The sequence below is a fragment of the Theobroma cacao genome, chromosome 5 (genome assembly GCF_053813885.1).
Source record: "Theobroma cacao isolate CCN51 chromosome 5, ASM5381388v1, whole genome shotgun sequence".
In the NCBI taxonomy this organism is placed as follows: domain Eukaryota; kingdom Viridiplantae; phylum Streptophyta; class Magnoliopsida; order Malvales; family Malvaceae; genus Theobroma; species Theobroma cacao.
The window spans coordinates 44179757-44198526 of record NC_142643.1 but is presented as its reverse complement, the minus strand read 5'-3'; the positions used below and the strand labels follow the sequence as shown (position 1 = coordinate 44198526).

At 36.5% G+C, this 18770-nt stretch overlaps 4 protein-coding genes and 1 pseudogene across 7 annotated transcripts; all 5 read left to right on the top strand.

The window, feature by feature from the left end:
- Window positions 1-108: 108 nt before the first annotated feature.
- Window positions 109-2484, top strand: LOC108662035 (putative disease resistance protein RGA3; annotated as a pseudogene).
- A 3978-nt stretch (window positions 2485-6462) lies between these two features.
- On the top strand, window positions 6463-9551 carry LOC148762982 (putative disease resistance protein RGA4). Its single transcript, XM_088806723.1, has 3 exons — window positions 6463-8891; window positions 9129-9171; window positions 9272-9551. The coding sequence occupies exons 1-2, from the start codon at window positions 6499-6501 to the stop codon at window positions 9133-9135; spliced, it is 2400 nt and encodes a 799-aa protein (XP_088662849.1). The 5' UTR covers window positions 6463-6498; the 3' UTR covers window positions 9136-9171; window positions 9272-9551.
- Window positions 9552-11605: 2054 nt separating this feature from the next.
- LOC148762981 (protein RISC-INTERACTING CLEARING 3'-5' EXORIBONUCLEASE 1-like) lies at window positions 11606-12100 on the top strand. The gene has a single exon (XM_088806689.1). It carries the CDS (start codon window positions 11606-11608, stop codon window positions 12098-12100), a length of 495 nt encoding a protein of 164 aa, XP_088662815.1.
- A 1532-nt stretch (window positions 12101-13632) lies between these two features.
- LOC148762980 (putative disease resistance protein RGA1) lies at window positions 13633-14391 on the top strand. Its single transcript, XM_088806688.1, has one exon. The coding sequence runs from the start codon at window positions 13633-13635 to the stop codon at window positions 14389-14391; it is 759 nt and encodes a 252-aa protein (XP_088662814.1).
- LOC18600031 (putative disease resistance protein RGA1) lies at window positions 14381-17855 on the top strand. Of its 4 annotated transcripts, XM_088806448.1 has the most exons (4): window positions 14381-15118; window positions 16118-17192; window positions 17433-17475; window positions 17576-17855. In XM_088806448.1, the coding sequence occupies exons 1-3, from the start codon at window positions 14807-14809 to the stop codon at window positions 17456-17458; spliced, it is 1413 nt and encodes a 470-aa protein (XP_088662574.1). In that variant the 5' UTR covers window positions 14381-14806; the 3' UTR covers window positions 17459-17475; window positions 17576-17855. The 4 variants fall into 4 exon arrangements, with proteins under 4 accessions (XP_088662574.1, XP_007030334.3, XP_017977531.2 ...); XM_007030272.3 differs by lacking the exon at window positions 14381-15118 and having other exon boundaries at window positions 15125-17192; XM_018122042.2 differs by lacking the exon at window positions 14381-15118 and having other exon boundaries at window positions 15125-17192; window positions 17560-17855.
- The last annotated feature ends 915 nt before the right edge of the window (window positions 17856-18770 follow it).

The window sequence follows — 18770 nt, the reverse complement described above, 5'->3', positions numbered from 1 at the left end:
CTACTTTTCTCTCCACTCACTATAAAGTTACGGAGAGGATCCTTAATGTCCCGTTCAAATTACCCGCTTAACTTTATCAGTGCTGGTTTCTCTACTTTCAAGTATCCTATGGCCCAAGCTATTGTTTCCAACATCTTGGAGCCGCTGTCCAAAGTAGCGTATGAAAATGCACGAGAAGAGTGGAGTCTGGTGATGGGTTTCGAGAAAGAAGTGGAAAGGCTTGAAAGCAATCTCAAGGCGATCCAGTGCGAGCTTGAAGATGCGGAGGAAAAACAGTTCATGAACAAACGTGTCCAACATTGGTTATATAGGTTCAAACAAGTTTCTTATGACCTGGAAGACGTATTAGACGACTGCAAGGCTGGACTTGACAAGTTGCAAACAGATGGAGTTGAAACCTCTTCTGTTCCAAAGAGGAAGGTATGTCCCTTCGGTTCCTGCTTTTCCTTTGGCTCACAAGTTGCTAGGCGTCATGGCATCGCAACCAGAATAAAAGAAATCAGTGAAGAGTTCGATGAGATTGCTAAAGACAGAGTAATTAGGACTGAATTAATAAAAAGTGAAACTCAGCAACCTAAACGATCAGAAAGCACTTCTTTTGTGGATGTGTCACAGATACTTGGTCGAGACAGGGTCAAAGAAGACATAATAGGAACATTGCTGTCTGGAACTAGTGAAGAAGGGAGTTGGAATAATGTTCCTACCATCACTGTAGTAGGGATGGGAGGAATGGGAAAAACAGCTCTTGCCCAATTGATTTATAATGATCAGAGAATCCAGACTCATTTTGAAAACAAAATTTGGGTGTGTGTCTCAGACCCCTTTGATCAAAGACAAATTGCTAGATCAATTCTTGGAGGCCTTGACCCTGGTTCAGTGAACTTTCAAAATCAAATTTCACTAGAAACTCTTTTAAATGAAATTCGTGCAAAGATCAAAGGAAAGAAATTCTTTTTTGTTTTAGATGATGTGTGGACGTATCGTGATCAAGATTGGGAACCGCTAAAGATTACCTTTCAGTATGGCAGATCGGGCAGTTGGATTTTAGTAACCACTCGAAATGAATCAGTTGCAAGGCAAATGGACTTGTCTCATGTCTTTCATCTAGAACAATTATCTGAGGAGGGGTGTTGGTGGATACTTGCTCAAAAAGCATTTTCTAGAGGAAATGGGGATAGGTGCAAAAATGTAAAGGACATTGGAAGGAAAATTGCAAACAAGTGTAAAGGTTTGCTGCTTGCTGCAAAAACCTTGGGATGTCTCCTACGAGATAAAGTAGGAAGAGAAGAGTGGCAAAATGTTTTGAATAGTGAGATATGGAAATTGGATTTTGAAGAAGATATCTTTTCAACTTTATTGTTGAGTTATTATGATTTGCCCTCAACAGTAAGACCATGCTTATTGTACTGTGCAATGTTTCCAAAGGACTATGACTTTCTTAAAGATGATTTGATCCAGCATTGGACGGCGCTAGCTTATTTGAAGTCTGATGACAATTTTGGGAGAGAATTACAAGGTGAAGATTACTTTAAGTGCTTAGAAGCTCGTTCTTTTTTAAAAGATTTTAAAAGAGATGGTGATGGCAACATTCGTTCCTGTAAGATGCAAGACATGGTACATGACTTTGTCCCATTTTTGACAAAATACGAATTTGTCATAGAGGAGGATGTCAAAGATTTGAGGCTGGACTTATCTTCCAAAAATCCCCGCCATTTGAGGTTGGTAATTCCCAAGTCGAGCGGTTTTCGATCCTATCGCCATTAACGGCAGTGAAAAATTGCGAAGCCTTTTGGCAGTTTCTCGTGGATTTTATTTTCATACAACTAGTGAAGCCTTACAGAACTTGTTTAGTCAATCCAAGCGTCTAAGATTATTGGAGTTTGACTCGTTTTCTCAAGACGCAAACCGAATTTCCCCTGAAATAGGACATTTGATTCACTTGAGGTACCTTAGTTTGATTGACTGCAATGAAATGGAATATTTACCTGAAGCAGTGTGTGAACTGCGTAATTTACAGTCTTTGATTATTCGGGGCTGCTCTTTTCTTAAGAAACTGCCAGTTCGAATCGGGAATTTGATTAACTTGAGGTATCTTTCTATTGTGGGTTGTCATGGTCTGACTTACTACCCAAAAGGGATCGATAAATTAACTTCTCTCATGACATTACATAACATCATAGTGAGAACAGATGGTAATGATGCTGAAGAGTTCAGCATCAGAGATCTACAACACTTGGACCTCCTTGCTGGATATCTTCGTGTTGAACTGGTAGGAAATGCAATAGATAGGGATGAGGCTAAGAGAGCCAAGCTTCGCAACAAGATACATCTCAAGGGAATGTATGTAATCATCCGCTCTCGGGGTATAAAGAAAGAGAAGGTAGTTCAAGCCTTAAACCCACCATCCAACTTGCTTCTAGTAATTACGAGATAGTAGGCAACTGAATTTCTCAGTTGCCTCGAAGCAACTTGGCCTAAGGAAAAAGCAGCTCTGGTGAGGAAAACACTTAATTTCTTCTCTTATAATATAGATTAACAAATTTGAGGAAAAAAAAAACAAAAGATTTTGTTTTGCACTAGTGTAAAAGTTTTTCTAGCTAGAATTCAGTTTGATGTGCTCCAGAACAAAGATTTCAGCAAAATCTACTCTTTGAACTTTGTATTTCTCCACACTCAAACATAAGGCCTCACTTAACACTTTCTTCCAAGCACCAAAAATATTTTACGTTTATTTGTATTGATATGCTGTTGACTTGCCAAGTTTTGCAGGAAGTAGTGAGGAGACTAGTTGTTGAAGGAAGTAAGAAAACAGGTACATTTAAAGGTCTTGCTTTTATGGTGTCCTCCATGAATTTAAGTTTACTAGTATTGCATAACTCCATTTCATGATAGTTAGCCCAAATCTTTTGTAGGGATGTCAACACAGAGGCGACCTTAGTGGTGAAAGAAAGGAACTGTTCTTGATGGCAAGAAGAAAAAAGATATTGAATTCTGTATGTATATGGATATAAAAAATTCTGTGTAATTATTCAAAATCTACAAGACTGTGTGTATGTGTTACGTTTTTAATTTCTGTTTGGATTTGCTAATGAATTGTTTATATAAATTTTGAAGTGTGTTCATTTATCCTTATGGTGTGATTTAAAAATTATTAACTTTAATTGTTTGGACCTATTAATGTTAGAGATGAAGGGTGATTGATGCTATTGCCTGTGGTGTGTTAAATATTATGGCATTTTAAAAATATTAATGTTTGCTTGAATCTTCTTACTAAATCCTTTTTCCCTATAGCTACTCTACTTTTGAGGCCTTTTATGAAGTACTTTATATACAAGCTGCTCGGTTTTGGGATAAAAGGAATTCTTATGGATACTCCTTATCTTTTCCCCCATATATTCCACAATTCTTGTTTTGCAGTCTATTTGTTGTTCACGGAAAATTGCAAGATCAATGCCTACATGAAATTTGAAGTTTCTTGGTTTGGTTAGTACAAGCAAACAATGGAGAAGTTTAATGAATTGATTTTACTCTTCCAAATTCAAAGTGTTTCAAGAGAAAATTTGACTGAATTGTAGGAGGTAAGTTAGTCATGCAGAGCCTGGGATTGTGGGTTAGTGGGTAGTGTTGATTATCTTTTTGAGATTTTGTTTTTGTACTGCTCAGGAATTAGGAAAAGGGTAGAGAGCTTGCTTTGTATCTTAAAGTCCAGCTCAATATAGGGAAGGAAACAGGAAACTGATTAAGACAATTTTTGATTGCTGGTTTCCTAGTGAAATTGCACAGCTTCACCCATGCACTTTAATGCCATTAGAAGTCTTTGGCAAATAGCTTAGAGACTTTCACTGACATAGTGGCTTAGTGCTAATAAAACTGCTTTTCAACAGATAATTCTTTTATACCTTTGTAGATATGGTGAGATTTTGAGGTAATAGGTTAGATTTTGCGAATCCGGTTTTCTTTCACAGGTTCTGCTGATGGCTGTTTTTTGTAGGCCACTCTAAGGTTAGTAACTCGGCTGCTTTCTTTCCAGCTGAGTTCTACCTCTCTTTTGTAAATGTAAGGATTTTCCTTCTTCGATATGATGAATCCAACTTAACCTTCAACAAAAAAAAAAAAAAAAAAGAAGATAAATCTAATTTGACCAGACTTCTCTCTTTAAGGCTCGTGTTTTTTCCCCTTTTCTGTTTGTTCTTTTCTGTGTTTAAGATCATGTAGCACCAAAAAATCATTCATAAATTAGGAATTTTCTCAAGAAAGACCTTCCAGTTCCAAAGATGAAATTGGGGTCCCAAGCTCTGTTCACCAACATTAAAATGCAGTGCTGCTAAATCAACTGCAGCAGGTGTTTTAAATTCCAGAGTTCCAAGAAGAGAATGCTGATATTTTGTCCTCACTCACAAGGACATAATTTTTGCTGGTGTAAATTTACAGGGAGATGTGAAAAAGCTGTGGGAGAAGTACAGGCTTGAAATTAGAAATGTAGTTGATGTGAGTGAATTAGCAGCTGATGTACTCCATCAGCCTCGCCTTCGTGCATTTGGTGTGAGAAGCTTAGCACAACAACGTCTTTGAGTGCCATTTAAGGCAAGGCCCTCCAGTATGATATCAGGTCATTATTCCAGGGCAGATGTCCCACAAAAGCTGATTGAATGTGCATCAGCTGATGCCCATGCTGCATACAAGATTGGGAAGAAGCAATTGGGAGATTGAGTCTGAGATATGGTTAGATCATATGCCATTACTCATTAGTTTCTTAAGCATTAATTCATGGCTGATGAACGATTCGTCCAAACCTGATATATAGATGCATCTTCATTTCAAGTTAAATTAACTGCTGCAGTACAGTTTGTAGGAATGGATGAGACGGATTGTTTAACAACGTTTCGTTTATACTCAGATTCAAGATGCTGCGTTCTTAAGTTTTACATAGTAATGACTTGTGTTGGTTTTAGTTTTCGATGCAAAGAATTTCTCTGTTTCTGAAACTCTACTTGGAATCCAGGGGTTCAAAATGACAAGTTTTAAGATCATATATTACTCGCATGAAACAGAAATAAAAGGTTTGATTTTAAGTCTCATGCCAACTTCCATTCTCTAGATAATAATTACACTTTTTGTGACACCCTGTGATTTTCTTTTAATTAACATCTTGTGAATATTATAGTATTTAGGTTATTACTTTTTTTCTAGTAAAAATATAAACCTAGTTTTAAATATAAATAAATAGATTAATTTTGAATTTAGTAAATTTCGAAATGGACGTCGACAAGAAAACTTTTCAACTTGTCCAAAATCTAACCTAAATCAGCTTGAAGTTATGAGAAAGTGAATGGTTTAAATATGAAGTGATTTAAAGTTACCATCACATATTACAAAATAAATCGAGGTTAAAGTTTTCTAAAATTTTAAAAATAGTCCGACATTCAATTCTCACAACATGTAACTTAAGAATTTTAATTTTCATTAATATATATATATAGTACTTGTGTTTTAATAGGATACTCAAACTGAAAAAGAAAAGAGAACGTTATACTGCATATCAGATTGGAGCATTACCCACTCTCCCATAGAAGCAAATGGACTGACAGACTCCACTGCAAAAGCTGGGATTCCAAGAGAGCAGGATATGCTCCTGGTGTTCTGATGCTGGAGTTAATATCCAAGGTTAGTGGCTGATGGTTTTAGTCCCTGCCTATATGTATGTCTGACTGGGAGCCATATGATGCAAGTTATTGGTACAGCATGTCTGGGCTAGATGTATGTCTTTTTGAGGCCTGGCAAGATGCTGGTTGTTTTAGTTTCCTTGGTTTAGTTCTGTAGGTGTCATGGGTAGAAGGGGTATGCTGTGTGTAAAGGCTACATGCAGGGTACAATATGCGTTAAGGGAATAAGAATGGCGTTTCTTGGCCATCCTTATGGTGCCCAAACATGGTGGTTGGTTATTTTAAATAACAATGTGGTCGTTTGGAGTTGGACCACAACAGTGACCGAGGTGGTAGCTGGTTAGCATTCACAATTCACACAACTCATTTATATAATAATATCTACAACATGACATGGAAACTGGTGATGTGGCTGGTGGAAAACAAATATTTACGCCATGTCTCTAGATCTGCGTCTTAATTAAATAAATTTCTTCTCACTCACTTTTGCTCTTTTCAGTCTTCCAAAGTCTCAACCCAATTTTAACCTTATCGCTTATTACAAAATAGTGAATCTTTTCATTAATTTCAATGCAAGTTTATTGTTGATGGCTCATGAAATAAAAAGAAAATTAGTTAAGAAAAAATAGAGAAATTAAAAACTTAGAGTGAATATGGATAAAAGGTAAATGATGAGTATATTTTTTCAGTGTGTGTTTTTTAAAAAAGAATAATAAATTATATGTATCATAATAATTGGATAAAATAAACAGTAGACCTCCACTACTAAAAAGTTGCTGAGACTTTTTAGAGTTAAAACTTCATCAATTCTGGTTTCTCTACCTTCAAGCATCCTATGGCCGAAGCTATTGTTTCCGCGATCTTGCCACAGCTGGCCGCAATAGCAACTGAGAATGCACGGGAAGAGTGGAGTCTGGTGACGGGTGTCGAGAAAGAAGTCGAAAGGCTCGAAAACAATCTCAAGGCAATCCAGTTGGAGCTTGAAGATGCGGAGGAAAAACAATTCATCAACAAACGTGTCCAACATTGGTTAGATAGGTTCAAACAAGTTTCTTATGACATGGAAGACGTATTGGACGACTGGAAGATTGCACTCGACAAGTTGCAAACAGATGGAGTTGAAACCTCTTCTGTTCCAAAGAGGAAGGTATGTCCCTTCGTTTCCTGCTTTTCCTTTGGCTCACAAATTGCTAGGCGTCATGACATCGCTACCAGAATAAAAGAAATCAATGAAGAGGTAGACGAGATTGCTAAAGACAGAGTTAGGACTGAATTGGTAAAAAGTGAAATTAAGCAACCTAAGCGGTCAGAAAGCACTTCTTTTGTAGATGTGTCACAGATAGTTGGTCGAGATGGGGTCAAAGAAGACATAATAAGTACTTTGCTCTTTGGAACTAGTGAAGAAGGGAGTTGCAAGAATATTCCTACCATCACCATAGTAGGGATGGGAGGAATGGGAAAAACAGCTCTTGCCCAGTTAATTTATAATGATCATAGAATTAAGACTCATTTTGAAAACAAAATTTGGGTGTGTGTCTCAGACCCCTTTGATCAAACACAAATTGCTAGAGCAATTCTTGGAGGCCTCCACCCTGGTTCAACGAACCTTCAAAATCCAGTTTCACTGGAAATTCTTTTAAATGACATTCGTGAAAGGATTAAAGAAAAGAAATTCTTTCTTGTTTTAGATGATGTGTGGACGGATCGTGATCAAGATTGGGAGCCGTTTAAAGCTACTTTTCAGTATGGCATGTCGGGAAGTTGGATTTTAGCAACTACTCGAAAGGAATCAGTTGCAAGGCAAATGGACATGTCTCATGTCTTTCGTCTAGAACAATTATCTGAGGAGATTTGTTGGTCGATAATTGCTCAAATAGCATTTACCGAAGGAAGCAGGGATAGGCGTAAATATTTTGAGGATATTGGAAGGAAAATTGCAAAAAAGTGTAAAGGTTTGCCGCTTGCTGCAAAAACTTTAGGATGTCTCCTGCGAGATAAAGTACGAAGAGAAGAGTGGCAAAATATTTTGAATAGTGAGATATGGAAATCAAAGTTTGCACAAGATATCTTTTCACCTTTACTATTGAGTTATTATGATTTGCCCTCAACGATAAGACGATGCTTATTGTACTGTGCATTCTTTCCCAAGGACTATGAATTTCGTAAAGATGAACTGATCCAGCATTGGATGGCACAAGGTTATTTGAACTCTGATGACAATTTTGGGAGAGAATTACAAGGTGACGATTACTTTACATGTTTAGCAGCTCGTTCTTTTTACCAAGAGTTTGAAGAAGATGTTGACGGCAGCATTCGATCCTGTAAGATGCATGACATGATACACGACTTTGTCCAATTTTTGACAAAATACGAGTTTGCTGTAGAGGAGGATGTAGATTTGACGTTGGACTTATCATCCAAAAAACCTCGTCATTTGAGGTTGGTTGAAGGCGGGAAAGGTTTTCCTATGTCCGTTAACGGCACTGAAAAATTGCGAAGCCTAGTAGCAGTTTCTCGAGACATTAATGGTGTAACTAATGAAGCCTTGCAGAACTTGTTCAGTGAATCCAGGCGTCTGAGATTATTGGAGCTTGACTTGCTTTATCTAGGCGCGAAAGGAATTTGCTGTGAAATAGGTAAGTTGATTCACTTGAGGTACCTTAGCTTGATTGATTGCTATGATATAGAATATTTACCTGAAGCAGTGTGTGAATTGCGTAACTTACAATCCTTGATTATTCGGTGCTGCCCTCGTCTTAAGAAACTTCCCGTTGGAATCGGGAATTTGATTAACTTGAGGTATCTTTCTATCGATCGGTTCTGTGATGGTCTGACTTACTACCCAAAAGGGATCGGTAAATTAACTTCTCTCATGAGATTAGATAGAATCATAGTGAGAGCAGATCGTAATGATGCTGAAGAACTCAGCATTGGAGATCTACAACACTTGGACCTCCTTGCTGGAAATATTAATGTTGACCTGGTAGGAGATGCAATAGATGGGGATGAGGCTAAGAGAGCCAAGCTTCACAACAAGATACATCTCAAGCAAATGCATGTAAGGATCTCTCCGGATGTAAAGAAAGAGGAGGTAGTTCAAGCCTTAAACCCACCATCCAACTTGTCTGTAGAAATCGTTGACTACGAGCAGGATCGGATAAAAAGGACCATTTTAGCTCATGCCCAAGCACTCAGGGCAGCTCTGCTGTTTAAAAACTGTAATCTCGGGTGAGGAAAGCATTTATATATAATATAGATTATCAAAAATTTGAGAAAAAAAATAAAGATTTTGCTCGGCACTAGTATGAAAGTTTCTAGCTAGGATTTTCCAATATGATGAGCTCCAGAACAAACACTTTCAGCAAAATCTCTCAAATATGTCCTTACTTAACAGTTTCTTCAAAGCACCAAAAATATTTTACGTTTATTTGTATTGATATGCTGTTGACTTGCCAAGTTTTGCAGGAAGTAGTGAGGAGACTACTTGTTGAAGGAAGTAAGAAAACAGGTACATTTAAAGGTCTTGCTTTTATGGTGTCCTCCATGAATTTAAGTTTACTAGTATTGCATAACTCCATTTCATGATAGTTAGCCCAAATCTTTTGTAGGGATGTCAACACAGAGGCGACCTTAGTGGTGAAAGAAATTAAGGAACTGTTCCTGTTGGCAAGAAGAAAAAAGATATTGAATTCTGTATTTATATATAAAAAATTTTCCGTGTAAGATATTTAATTTCTGTTTAAATTTACTTGCGAACGGTTTATATAAATTTCAAAATGTGTTCATTTATCTTCATGATGTGATTTAAAAATTATTAAATTTTATTGTTTGGACTCATTAATATTTGAGATGAAGGAAGACTGATGCCATTGCCTGTGGTGTGTTAAATATTATGGTATTTTAAAAATATTAATGTTTGGTTGAATGTTCTTACTAAATCCTAATATTTTAAAAATATTAGGACGAGTAATTGGGCTTTGGGAGGAAATATTTTTCTTTACTTTTTTTTTATTTGGTCAAATAAGAAAATTAGAAAGCAATTCTTGTATTTTCTTCTTTTACATGAAAGTTTCATTTATATGCTTTTATGATTGACATTTGGACGATTAGGTCTGACAGTTTTCCTAGTCTTGAGCTGGTTGAGCCTGCAGCTACTGATGCTTATGCTACTTACAAAGTTGGGATAAGGCTATTGGGCAGTGGAGTTGATGCTTGCCTGCTTTCTCTGCAAAAGAAATTGGTGGGGTAGCCCTTGTTTTCTTAATTTACTTGATCCTCTTCCTTGCTTTATTTGTGAAAACCGCATCCTTCGACCTCTCGCTCCTTCTTTCTTTTCTTTACTTTATTTAGTTGGAAAATAAATAAAGAGCATGAAAGGCTTAGGGTGACATCAAGCTCACCTTGGCGCATGCAAGGGCAGAGGCTTGGTATATGAAGGTCTGAGGGGCCATTTAAGCTGAGGTCCCCTGGCATGTCATGGTCTAATTTTGTTGGCAACAGGGTCTCATTGGAGGAGCAGATATATTGATCCTGTAATGCTTATGCTGCACACAAGATTGTGAAGAAGTTAGAAAAAGTACCATGTAATTAAGAGAATATAGATTTTAAATAACCTTTTCTATTGTGAAAATTTGGGGTTAAAGGGTGATTATCTGAGAGAATTTTGGTCCTTCTTTTTCATCATAAACTTCATTTCCACTTTCTGTTTGGAATCAGATTTGAGATTTCTAGTTAATGCAAAAGGTACATTAACATTTGCAATTTGTATATTGGAAGATGATCCCAAAATCTCTTACATAATGATTACTCTGGAGTTACTAACATGAATTTTGAGTACTATTATTGGCCCTTTCATGTTGAGAATATATACCCAACTCAATAAAATCATGCTCCCTACTGTTATAACTCAATCTTATTTTAGCACAATGTTGCATTCATAAAACAAAAGCAGAAAATCTTGTTATTAATTTTGTCAGAGGTAAAGATATTTAGTCATTTTGTCAAGGGCAAAATTTCTTTTTATAAGCATATTTAATTTGCATTTTCTTTTTCCTTAAACTACATTTTGATTATGATTTTCGAGTCACTTGTTCTTTGAGCAAAACTACAACTGATGCTTATACTGCATGCAAGATTGGGAAGAAGTTACTAGGAGTTTTAAGTTTGAGATTTGTATAGAATTCTAGAGTTAATGGCACTAAGGATGCATGGTTGTCTGATAGATATGGCTTCTGTGCCCAATGCTTATTAATTGAGCTAGTCATCATTTTCAAATTTCCCTTCAAACCAGCTTTCCCATCAACCCAGTTTCTTTTAAAAAGCCAATAAAAATGTTGAAAAAAAAATTCAAGGTGATTTAGAGAAAATTGAATGAATGCATTAATTCTGTTGCGTTTTGGTTGATAGTGTTACAGATCTAATTTGACCAGGCTTCTCTGTTTAAGGCTTTTGTTTTTCCCCTTTTCTGTTTGGGTTTTTTTTTTTTTTTTGTGTTTTTTAGATTATGCAGCACCAAAAAATCATTCATTAATTAGGACGTTTCTCAAGAAAGACCTTCCAGTTCCAGAGAAAAAATTGGGGTCCCAAAGCAATGTACACCTCCAACATTAAACTGAAGAGCTGCTTAATTAATTGCTGCGGGTGTTTTAAATTCCAGAGTTCCAAGAAGAGGATGCTGCTATTTTGTTCCTAGAAAGAATCCCAAAGGTTACTAACCCCATATAAATAGTGAAAGAAATGGATCATTTCTTCAGTTTCTCTGGAAAATTAAATAGTCCTGCCTCAGTGCAAATCCAAAATTCTCTTCCTCTATCAGTTCGCATTTTATTATAAGAACGTTAAGGGGATCTGAGGTTCTGATGTTGGATGGTACCTTTGCAGTGACTGAATTGATTACTGAAAGAGAGAGGAGAGGCCATTGCCTTGACATCTTACTACAGAAAATGTGTGAAAATGGGAACATGGTTCTTGGGTTTGACATAGAATGGCTTTCTCAACATAGCAATGATAGTTTACTCACATTGTGCAATCAGTTTGGCTGTCTTCTGATAACGCTAGGCACTGGCCGCCCCAACTTTATTTCAAAACCCGGGCAGTTCCTCTCTCACAAGGACATAATTGTTGCTGGTGTACATTTACAGGGAGATGTCAAAAAGCTGTGGGAGAAACACAGGCTCGAAATTAGAAATGTAGTTGATCTAAGTGAATTAGCAGCTGATGTACTCCATCAGCCTCGCCTTCGTGCATTTGGTGTGAGAAGCTTGGCACATCAACTTCTTTTGGTGCCATTTAAGGCAAGGCCCCCCAGCATGATACGGATTGATAATTCCAAGACAGGAGATGTCCCCCAAAAGCTGATTGAATGTGCATCAACTGAAGCCCATGCTGCATACAAGATTGGGAAGAAGCTTGGGAGATTGAGTCTGAGATATGGTTAGATCATACATATGTCACTACCCATTAGTCTCTTAAACATCAATTCATGGCTGATGGATAATTTGTCCAAACCTGATAGATGATTCATCTGTTTACATACGAAGTTATGTAATATGCTCATTTTCATTTCTTGTCTGGAATTTAGAATTGAAAATTTCTCAGTTAAATTAACTGCTGAAGCAACTGTTTACATTAATGCAAAGAATTTCTTTGTTCCTGAAACTTTCCAGGGTTGAAAACTACAAGTTCTAAGATTGTATACAATTACTCGTATGAAACAGAAATATAAGTTTCCTTTTTGGGGATTAGGCAGTACTCTGATGTCAACCTCCATTTTCTAGCTAATAATAAGTTAATAATAATAATAATAATCCCAATTCCCAAGTCAATTGTATCATTTTGCTCTCTAAATACTCAAACGTGACATAATTAACAGTCTAGAAACATAACCAATTTCGATTTATGTATAATTAATTATTTTGATATTGAAGAAAAAAATATTCTAACTTAATATTTCAAGTAAGAGGAAGTATATACTAATCATTATGTCGAATCATCGGATGTGTAAATATAATTATTTAAGTCTTGTTGTTTTAGCTCATTCAATTAAAAATGGAGTTTTATATATAAAATTCAGTTAAGGTGCCTATAAACACTTGTTAAGGTCAATTAAATTTAAATAGAATGCGATAACAATAAGGTAGATTGACTAATAAAAATTAGTCTCATCTATAATAGTTTTGTGAGATTTTTAATTTCTTTAGCAGTCTAACGTACAATTGTTGTAATTTTTTAGTCGTTATGTCCTGGTAAATCCTTGTATTAGATGGGACAGTAATCTCTTAGTGCAGTTTAAGACCAGGTCTTCTAGCAGGGTTCCAGTTGATAGGATGGCAAAAGATCTCAGATAAAGACCAGATTGGATGTGTAACAACGGATGCTTATGCTGCATGCAAGATTGGGAAGAAGGTACTAGGAGTTTAAGTTTGAGATTGTGTAGAATTCTAGATGTCATGGCGTTATTGATGCATGGTTGTCATCATTTTCAGTTTTCCCTTCAAACCGGCTTTCCCTTCATAAATCCAATAAAAATGTTGAAAAAAAAATTCAGGGTGATTTGGAGAAAATAGAATGAATGAGTTAACTCTCTGTTTAAGGCTTGTTTATTTCTCTTTGTGGTACTTAGGTACTAAAATGATCATTTATTAATTAAGACGTTTCTCCAGAAAGACCTTCCAGTTTCAAAGGCAAAATTGGGGACCCCAGCAATGTGCAGCTTCAACATTAAAATGAAGAGCTGCTAAATTAATTGCAGCAGGTGTTTTACATTCCAGAGTTCCAAGAAGAGAATGATGATATCTTTTTCCTAGAAAGAATCCCAAGGGTTACTAATTAACTCCACATAAGTAGTGAAGAATGGATCATTTCTTTTCAGAGTTGTTCACATAAGACTTGTTGCTCTCTTGTTCAAATTACACTGTAGCTTTTCAGAGTTGACTTCATCAATTATTTTTTCTCTACTTTCAAGTTACCTATGGCCGAAGCTTTTGTTACCGTGATCTTGAAGCTGCTGATGAACTCAGGAATAATTGAAGTTGCACGGAACGAGTGGGGAACGGTTATGGGTGTTGGGAAAGAAGTCGAAAGGCTTGAAGGTAATCTGAAGGCAATCCAGTGCAAGCTTGATTATGCAGAGGAAAAACAATTCATGGACCTACCTGTCAAACATTGGTTACATAGGTTCAAAGAAGTTTCTTATGACATGGAAGACGTATTAGACGACTGGAAAACTGCACTCCATTTGGAACCAGATTTTTCAAAGTGGATGGTACGTCTCTTCCCTTGGTTCTTTGCGTTTGCTAGTGGTAAAGAAATTGTTACCAGAATAAGAGAAATCGATGACAGGCTAGACAAGATTGCTGGAGACAGACTTACGTTTGAATTGGTCAAAAGTAAAAGTAACCAAAGTAATCGGTCAGAAAGCACTTCGTTTGTGAATGTGTCACAGTTCATTGGTCGAGATGGGGTCAAAGAAAAAATAATAAGTACATTGCTGTCTGTAACTAGTGAAAAAAAGAGTTGCAGTACTATTCCTACCATCACCACAGTAGGAATGGTAGGAATAGCAAAACCATCTGTTGCTCAGTTGATTTATAATATAATGATCCTAGAATTCAGACTCATTTCAACCACACAGTCTGGGCGCGTGTCTCACCCCTATTTGATCAAATTCAAAATGCTAGAGCAATTATTGGAGGCCATGACCCTGGTTCAAGGAACCTTCAAAATCTAGCCTCATTTCAAAGTTTAAGGCTTGTTTTTCCCCTTTTCAGTTTGTTCCTTATGTATTTTTTTAGATCATGTGGCACCGTAAAATCCTTGGTTAAGTAGGATGTCTCTCAGGAAAGGCCATAAAGAAGATTTCCTTGACATTTTCTTCACCTAACCACAATGTTGAGCCACCACGGATGACCGAGGTGGTAGAAAAAAACAATTGAAAATCTTCCATCTTTAAATATTGTTGATGGCTCTGGTACACTATTTTCATTGTGTTCTATAGAAAAAGAAAAAAAAAAGATATCATAATAATTGGGTATAGAAGCAGTGGATCTCTTCTCTCCACTACTTGTTCCTCTCCTTTCCAAATTACCCACTGAGTTTTTAGAGTTGACTTCATCGCTTCTGGTTTCTCTACTTTCAAGTATCCTATGGCCGAAGCTATTGTTTCCGCGATCTTACTGGAGCTGGCCGCCATAGCAATTGAAAATGCACGGGAAGAGTGGAGACTGGTGACGGGCGTCGATAAAGAAGTCGAAAGGCTTAAAAGCAATCTCGAGGCAATCCAGTGCGAGCTTGAAGATGCGGAGGAAAAACAATTTATCAACAAACGTGTCCAACATTGGTTAGATAGGTTCAAACAAGTTGCTTATGACATGGAAGACGTATTGGACGACTGGAAGACTGCACTCGACAAGTTGCAAACAGATGGAGCTGAAACCTCTTCTGTTCCAAAGAGGAAGGTATGTCCCTTCGTTTCCTGCTTTTCCTTTGGCTCACAAGTTGCTAGGCGTCATGACATTGCTACCAGAACAAAAGATATCAATGAAGAGCTAGACAAGATTGCTAAAGACAGAGTTAGGACTGACTTGGTAAAAAGTGAAATTAAGCAACCTAAGCGGTCAGAAAGCACTTCTTTTGTGCATGTGTCACAGATACTTGGTCGAGATGAGATCAAAGAAAAAATAATAAGTAAATTGCTGTCTGGACCTAGTGAAGAAGGGGGTTGCAATAATATTCCTACCATCACTGTTGTAGGCATGGGAGGAATGGGAAAAACAGCTCTTTCCCAATTGATTTATAATGATCATAGAATTCAGACTCATTTTGAGAACAAAATTTGGGTGTGTGTCTCAGACCCCTTTGATCAAAGACAAATTGCTAGAGAAATTCTTGGAGGTCTCAACTCTGGTTCAACCAACCTTCAAAATCCAATTTCATTAGAGAGTCTTCTAAATGAAATTCGTGAAAAGATTGAAGGAAAAAAATTCTTTTTTGTTTTGGATGATGTGTGGTCAGATCGTGATCAAGATTGGGAACCCTTAAAAGCTGCTTTTCAGTATGGCATGCCAGGAAGTTGGATTTTAGTAACTACTCGAAAGGAATCTGTTGCAAGGCAAATGGACTTGTCTCATGTCTTTCCTCTAAAACAATTACCTGATGAGATGTGTTGGTCGATAATTGCTCAAATAGCATTTACTGGAGAAAACAGTGACAGGCGTGGAAATTTAGAGGACATTGGAAGGGAAATTGCAAAGAAGTGTAAAGGTTTGCCGCTTGCCGCAAAAACTTTAGGAGATCTCCTGCGAGATAAACAAAGAAGAGAAGAGTGGCAAAATGTTTTGAGTAGTGAGATATGGAAATCAGATTTTGCACAAGATATTTTTCAACCTTTATTGTTGAGTTATTATGATTTGCCCTCAACAATAAGACGATGCTTATTGTATTGTGCGATCTTTCAGAAGGACTACCGGATTCGTAAAGATGAATTGATCCAACGTTGGATGGCGCAAGGCTATTTGACTTCTGCTGACAATTTTGGGAGAGAATTAGAAGGTGAAGGTTACTTTAAATTTTTAGCAGCTCGTTCATTTTTCCAAGATTTTGACAACGATGCTGATGGCAACATTCGTTCTTGTAAGATGCATGACATGGTACATGAGTTTGTCCAATTTTTGACAAAATACGAGTTTGTCACAGAGAAGGATGTACATTTAACTTTGGACTTATCATACAAAAAACCTCGTCATTTGAGGTTGGTTGCAGGCCCGAAAGGTTTTCCCATGTCCATTAACAGCACTGAAAAATTGCGAAGCCTAGTGGTAGTTTCTCTACCAGATAATGGTATAACTAATGAAGCCTTACAGAACTTGTTTAGTCAATCCAAGCGTCTGAGATTATTGGAGCTTCGCTTGCTTTTGCAAGGCGCGGAAGGAATTTGCTGTGAAATAGGAAAGTTGATTCACTTGAGGTACCTTTGCTTGATTGATTGCACTGATATAAAATATTTACCTGAAGCATTGTGTGAATTGCGTAACTTACGATCCTTGATTATTCGGTTTTGCCCTCTTCTTAAGAAACTTCCCGTTGGAATCGGGAATTTGATTAACTTGAGGTATCTTTCTATTGAGCGTTGTCGTAGTGTGACTTACTACCCAAAAGGGATCGGTAAATTAACTTCTCTCATGAGATTAAATAGAATCATAGTGAGAGCAGATCGTAATGATGCTGAAGAACTCAGCATTGGAGATCTACAACACTTGGACCTCCTTGCTGGAAAAATTTATGTTGAAATGGAAGGAGATGCAATAGATGGGGATGAGGCTAAGAGAGCCAAGCTTCACAACAAGATACATCTCAAGCAAATGTATATAAGCATCTCTCCGGGTATAAAGGAAGACAAGGTAGTTCAAGCCTTAAACCCACCATCCAACTTGTCTGTAGAAATCGTTGACAACCAGGAGGATTGGATATTCAGGACCATTATAGTGCCGTTGCAGTCAGGGCAGCTCGGGCGTTTAAAAACTGTAATCTCGGGTGAGGAAAGCATTTATATAAAATATAGATTATCAAAAATTTGAGAAAAAAATAAAGATTTTGCTCGGCACTAGTATACAAGTTTGTAGCTAGGATTTTCCAATATGATGAGCTCCAGAACTAACATTTTCAGCAAAATCTCTCAAATATGTCCTTACTTAACACTTTCTTCAAAGCACCAAAAAAAAAATTTTTATGTTTATTTGTATTGATATGCTGGGGACGTGCCAAACTTTGCAGGAAGTAGTGAGGAGACTGCTTGTTGAAAGAAGCAAGAAAACAGGTACATTTAAAGGTCTTGCTTTTATGGTGTCCTCCATGAAGTTAAGTTTGCTGGTATTGTATAACTCCATTTCATGATAGTTAGCCCAAATCTTTTGTAGGGATGTCAACACAGAGGCGACCTTAGTGGTGAAAGAAATTAAGGAACTGTTCCTGATGGCAAGAAGAAAAAAGATATTGAATTCTGTATGTATATATAAGAAAATTTATGTATAAGATGTTTAATTTTTGTTTGAATTTACTTATGGACGGTTTATATAAATTTCGAAATGTATTCATTTATTTTCATGATGTGATTTAAAAATTATTAAATTTTATTGTTTGTACCCATTAATATTTGAGATGAAGGAAGATTGATGCCATTGCCTATGGTGTGTTAAATATTATGGTATTTTAAAAATATTAATGTTTGGTTGAATGTTCTTACTAAATCCTTTTTCCTCTCTAGCTACTCTACTTTTGAGGCCTTTTATGAAGTACAAGCTGCTAGGTCTTGGGATAAAGGAATTCCCATGGATACTCCTTATCTTTTTCCCTATATATTCCACAATTCTTGTTTTGCAGTCTATTTGTTGTTCACAGAAAATTGCAAGATCAATGCCTACATGAAATTTAGAGTTTCTTGGTTTATGCCCCCACATCACCACTTTCCCCAATCATTTCACCATCAGAGGGAAGATACTGCAAAGGATATAGTTTATTAAGGAGGCTCGGCCTGGGTGTGTTTTGGACAGAGCTAAGCTTGGTGGATATGGTCCCTGAGGTGATGTGAAGCTGAACTTGAGGGAGGGATTGGGTTGTGTGGCCAACCTCGCCTTGCACCAGCCTTTGTGTAAGGCCTATTTGGGAAAATATTAGGCCAAGTCATTGGGCTTTGAGAGCAAATATTTTTCTTTGCTTTTTTTTTTTATTTGGTCAAATAAGAAAATTAGTAAGCAATTATTGTATTTTCTACTTTTACATGAAAATTTCATTTATATGCTTTTACATGACATTTGCATTTCATACATAACACGGACAGCTTGTGAGTTGTGAAATACTATATATTCAAAAACAGTGGAACACGTTACTTGGTAAAATTATTAAATTGATTTATATTGTTGCTAAGAATATATAAATGTATATAGAATATTATAAAATTATTTTAAAATTATTTAAATTATTAGAGGAAATTAAATTCGAATTAACAAAGTTGTAGAACTTAAAAAATAGAAAAATAAATAAAATAATTTTGAATAAAATAGAAGTTTAATATTTTTCTTTTAAGGGTAGAATATTCCTCTATTTTCAAACCAA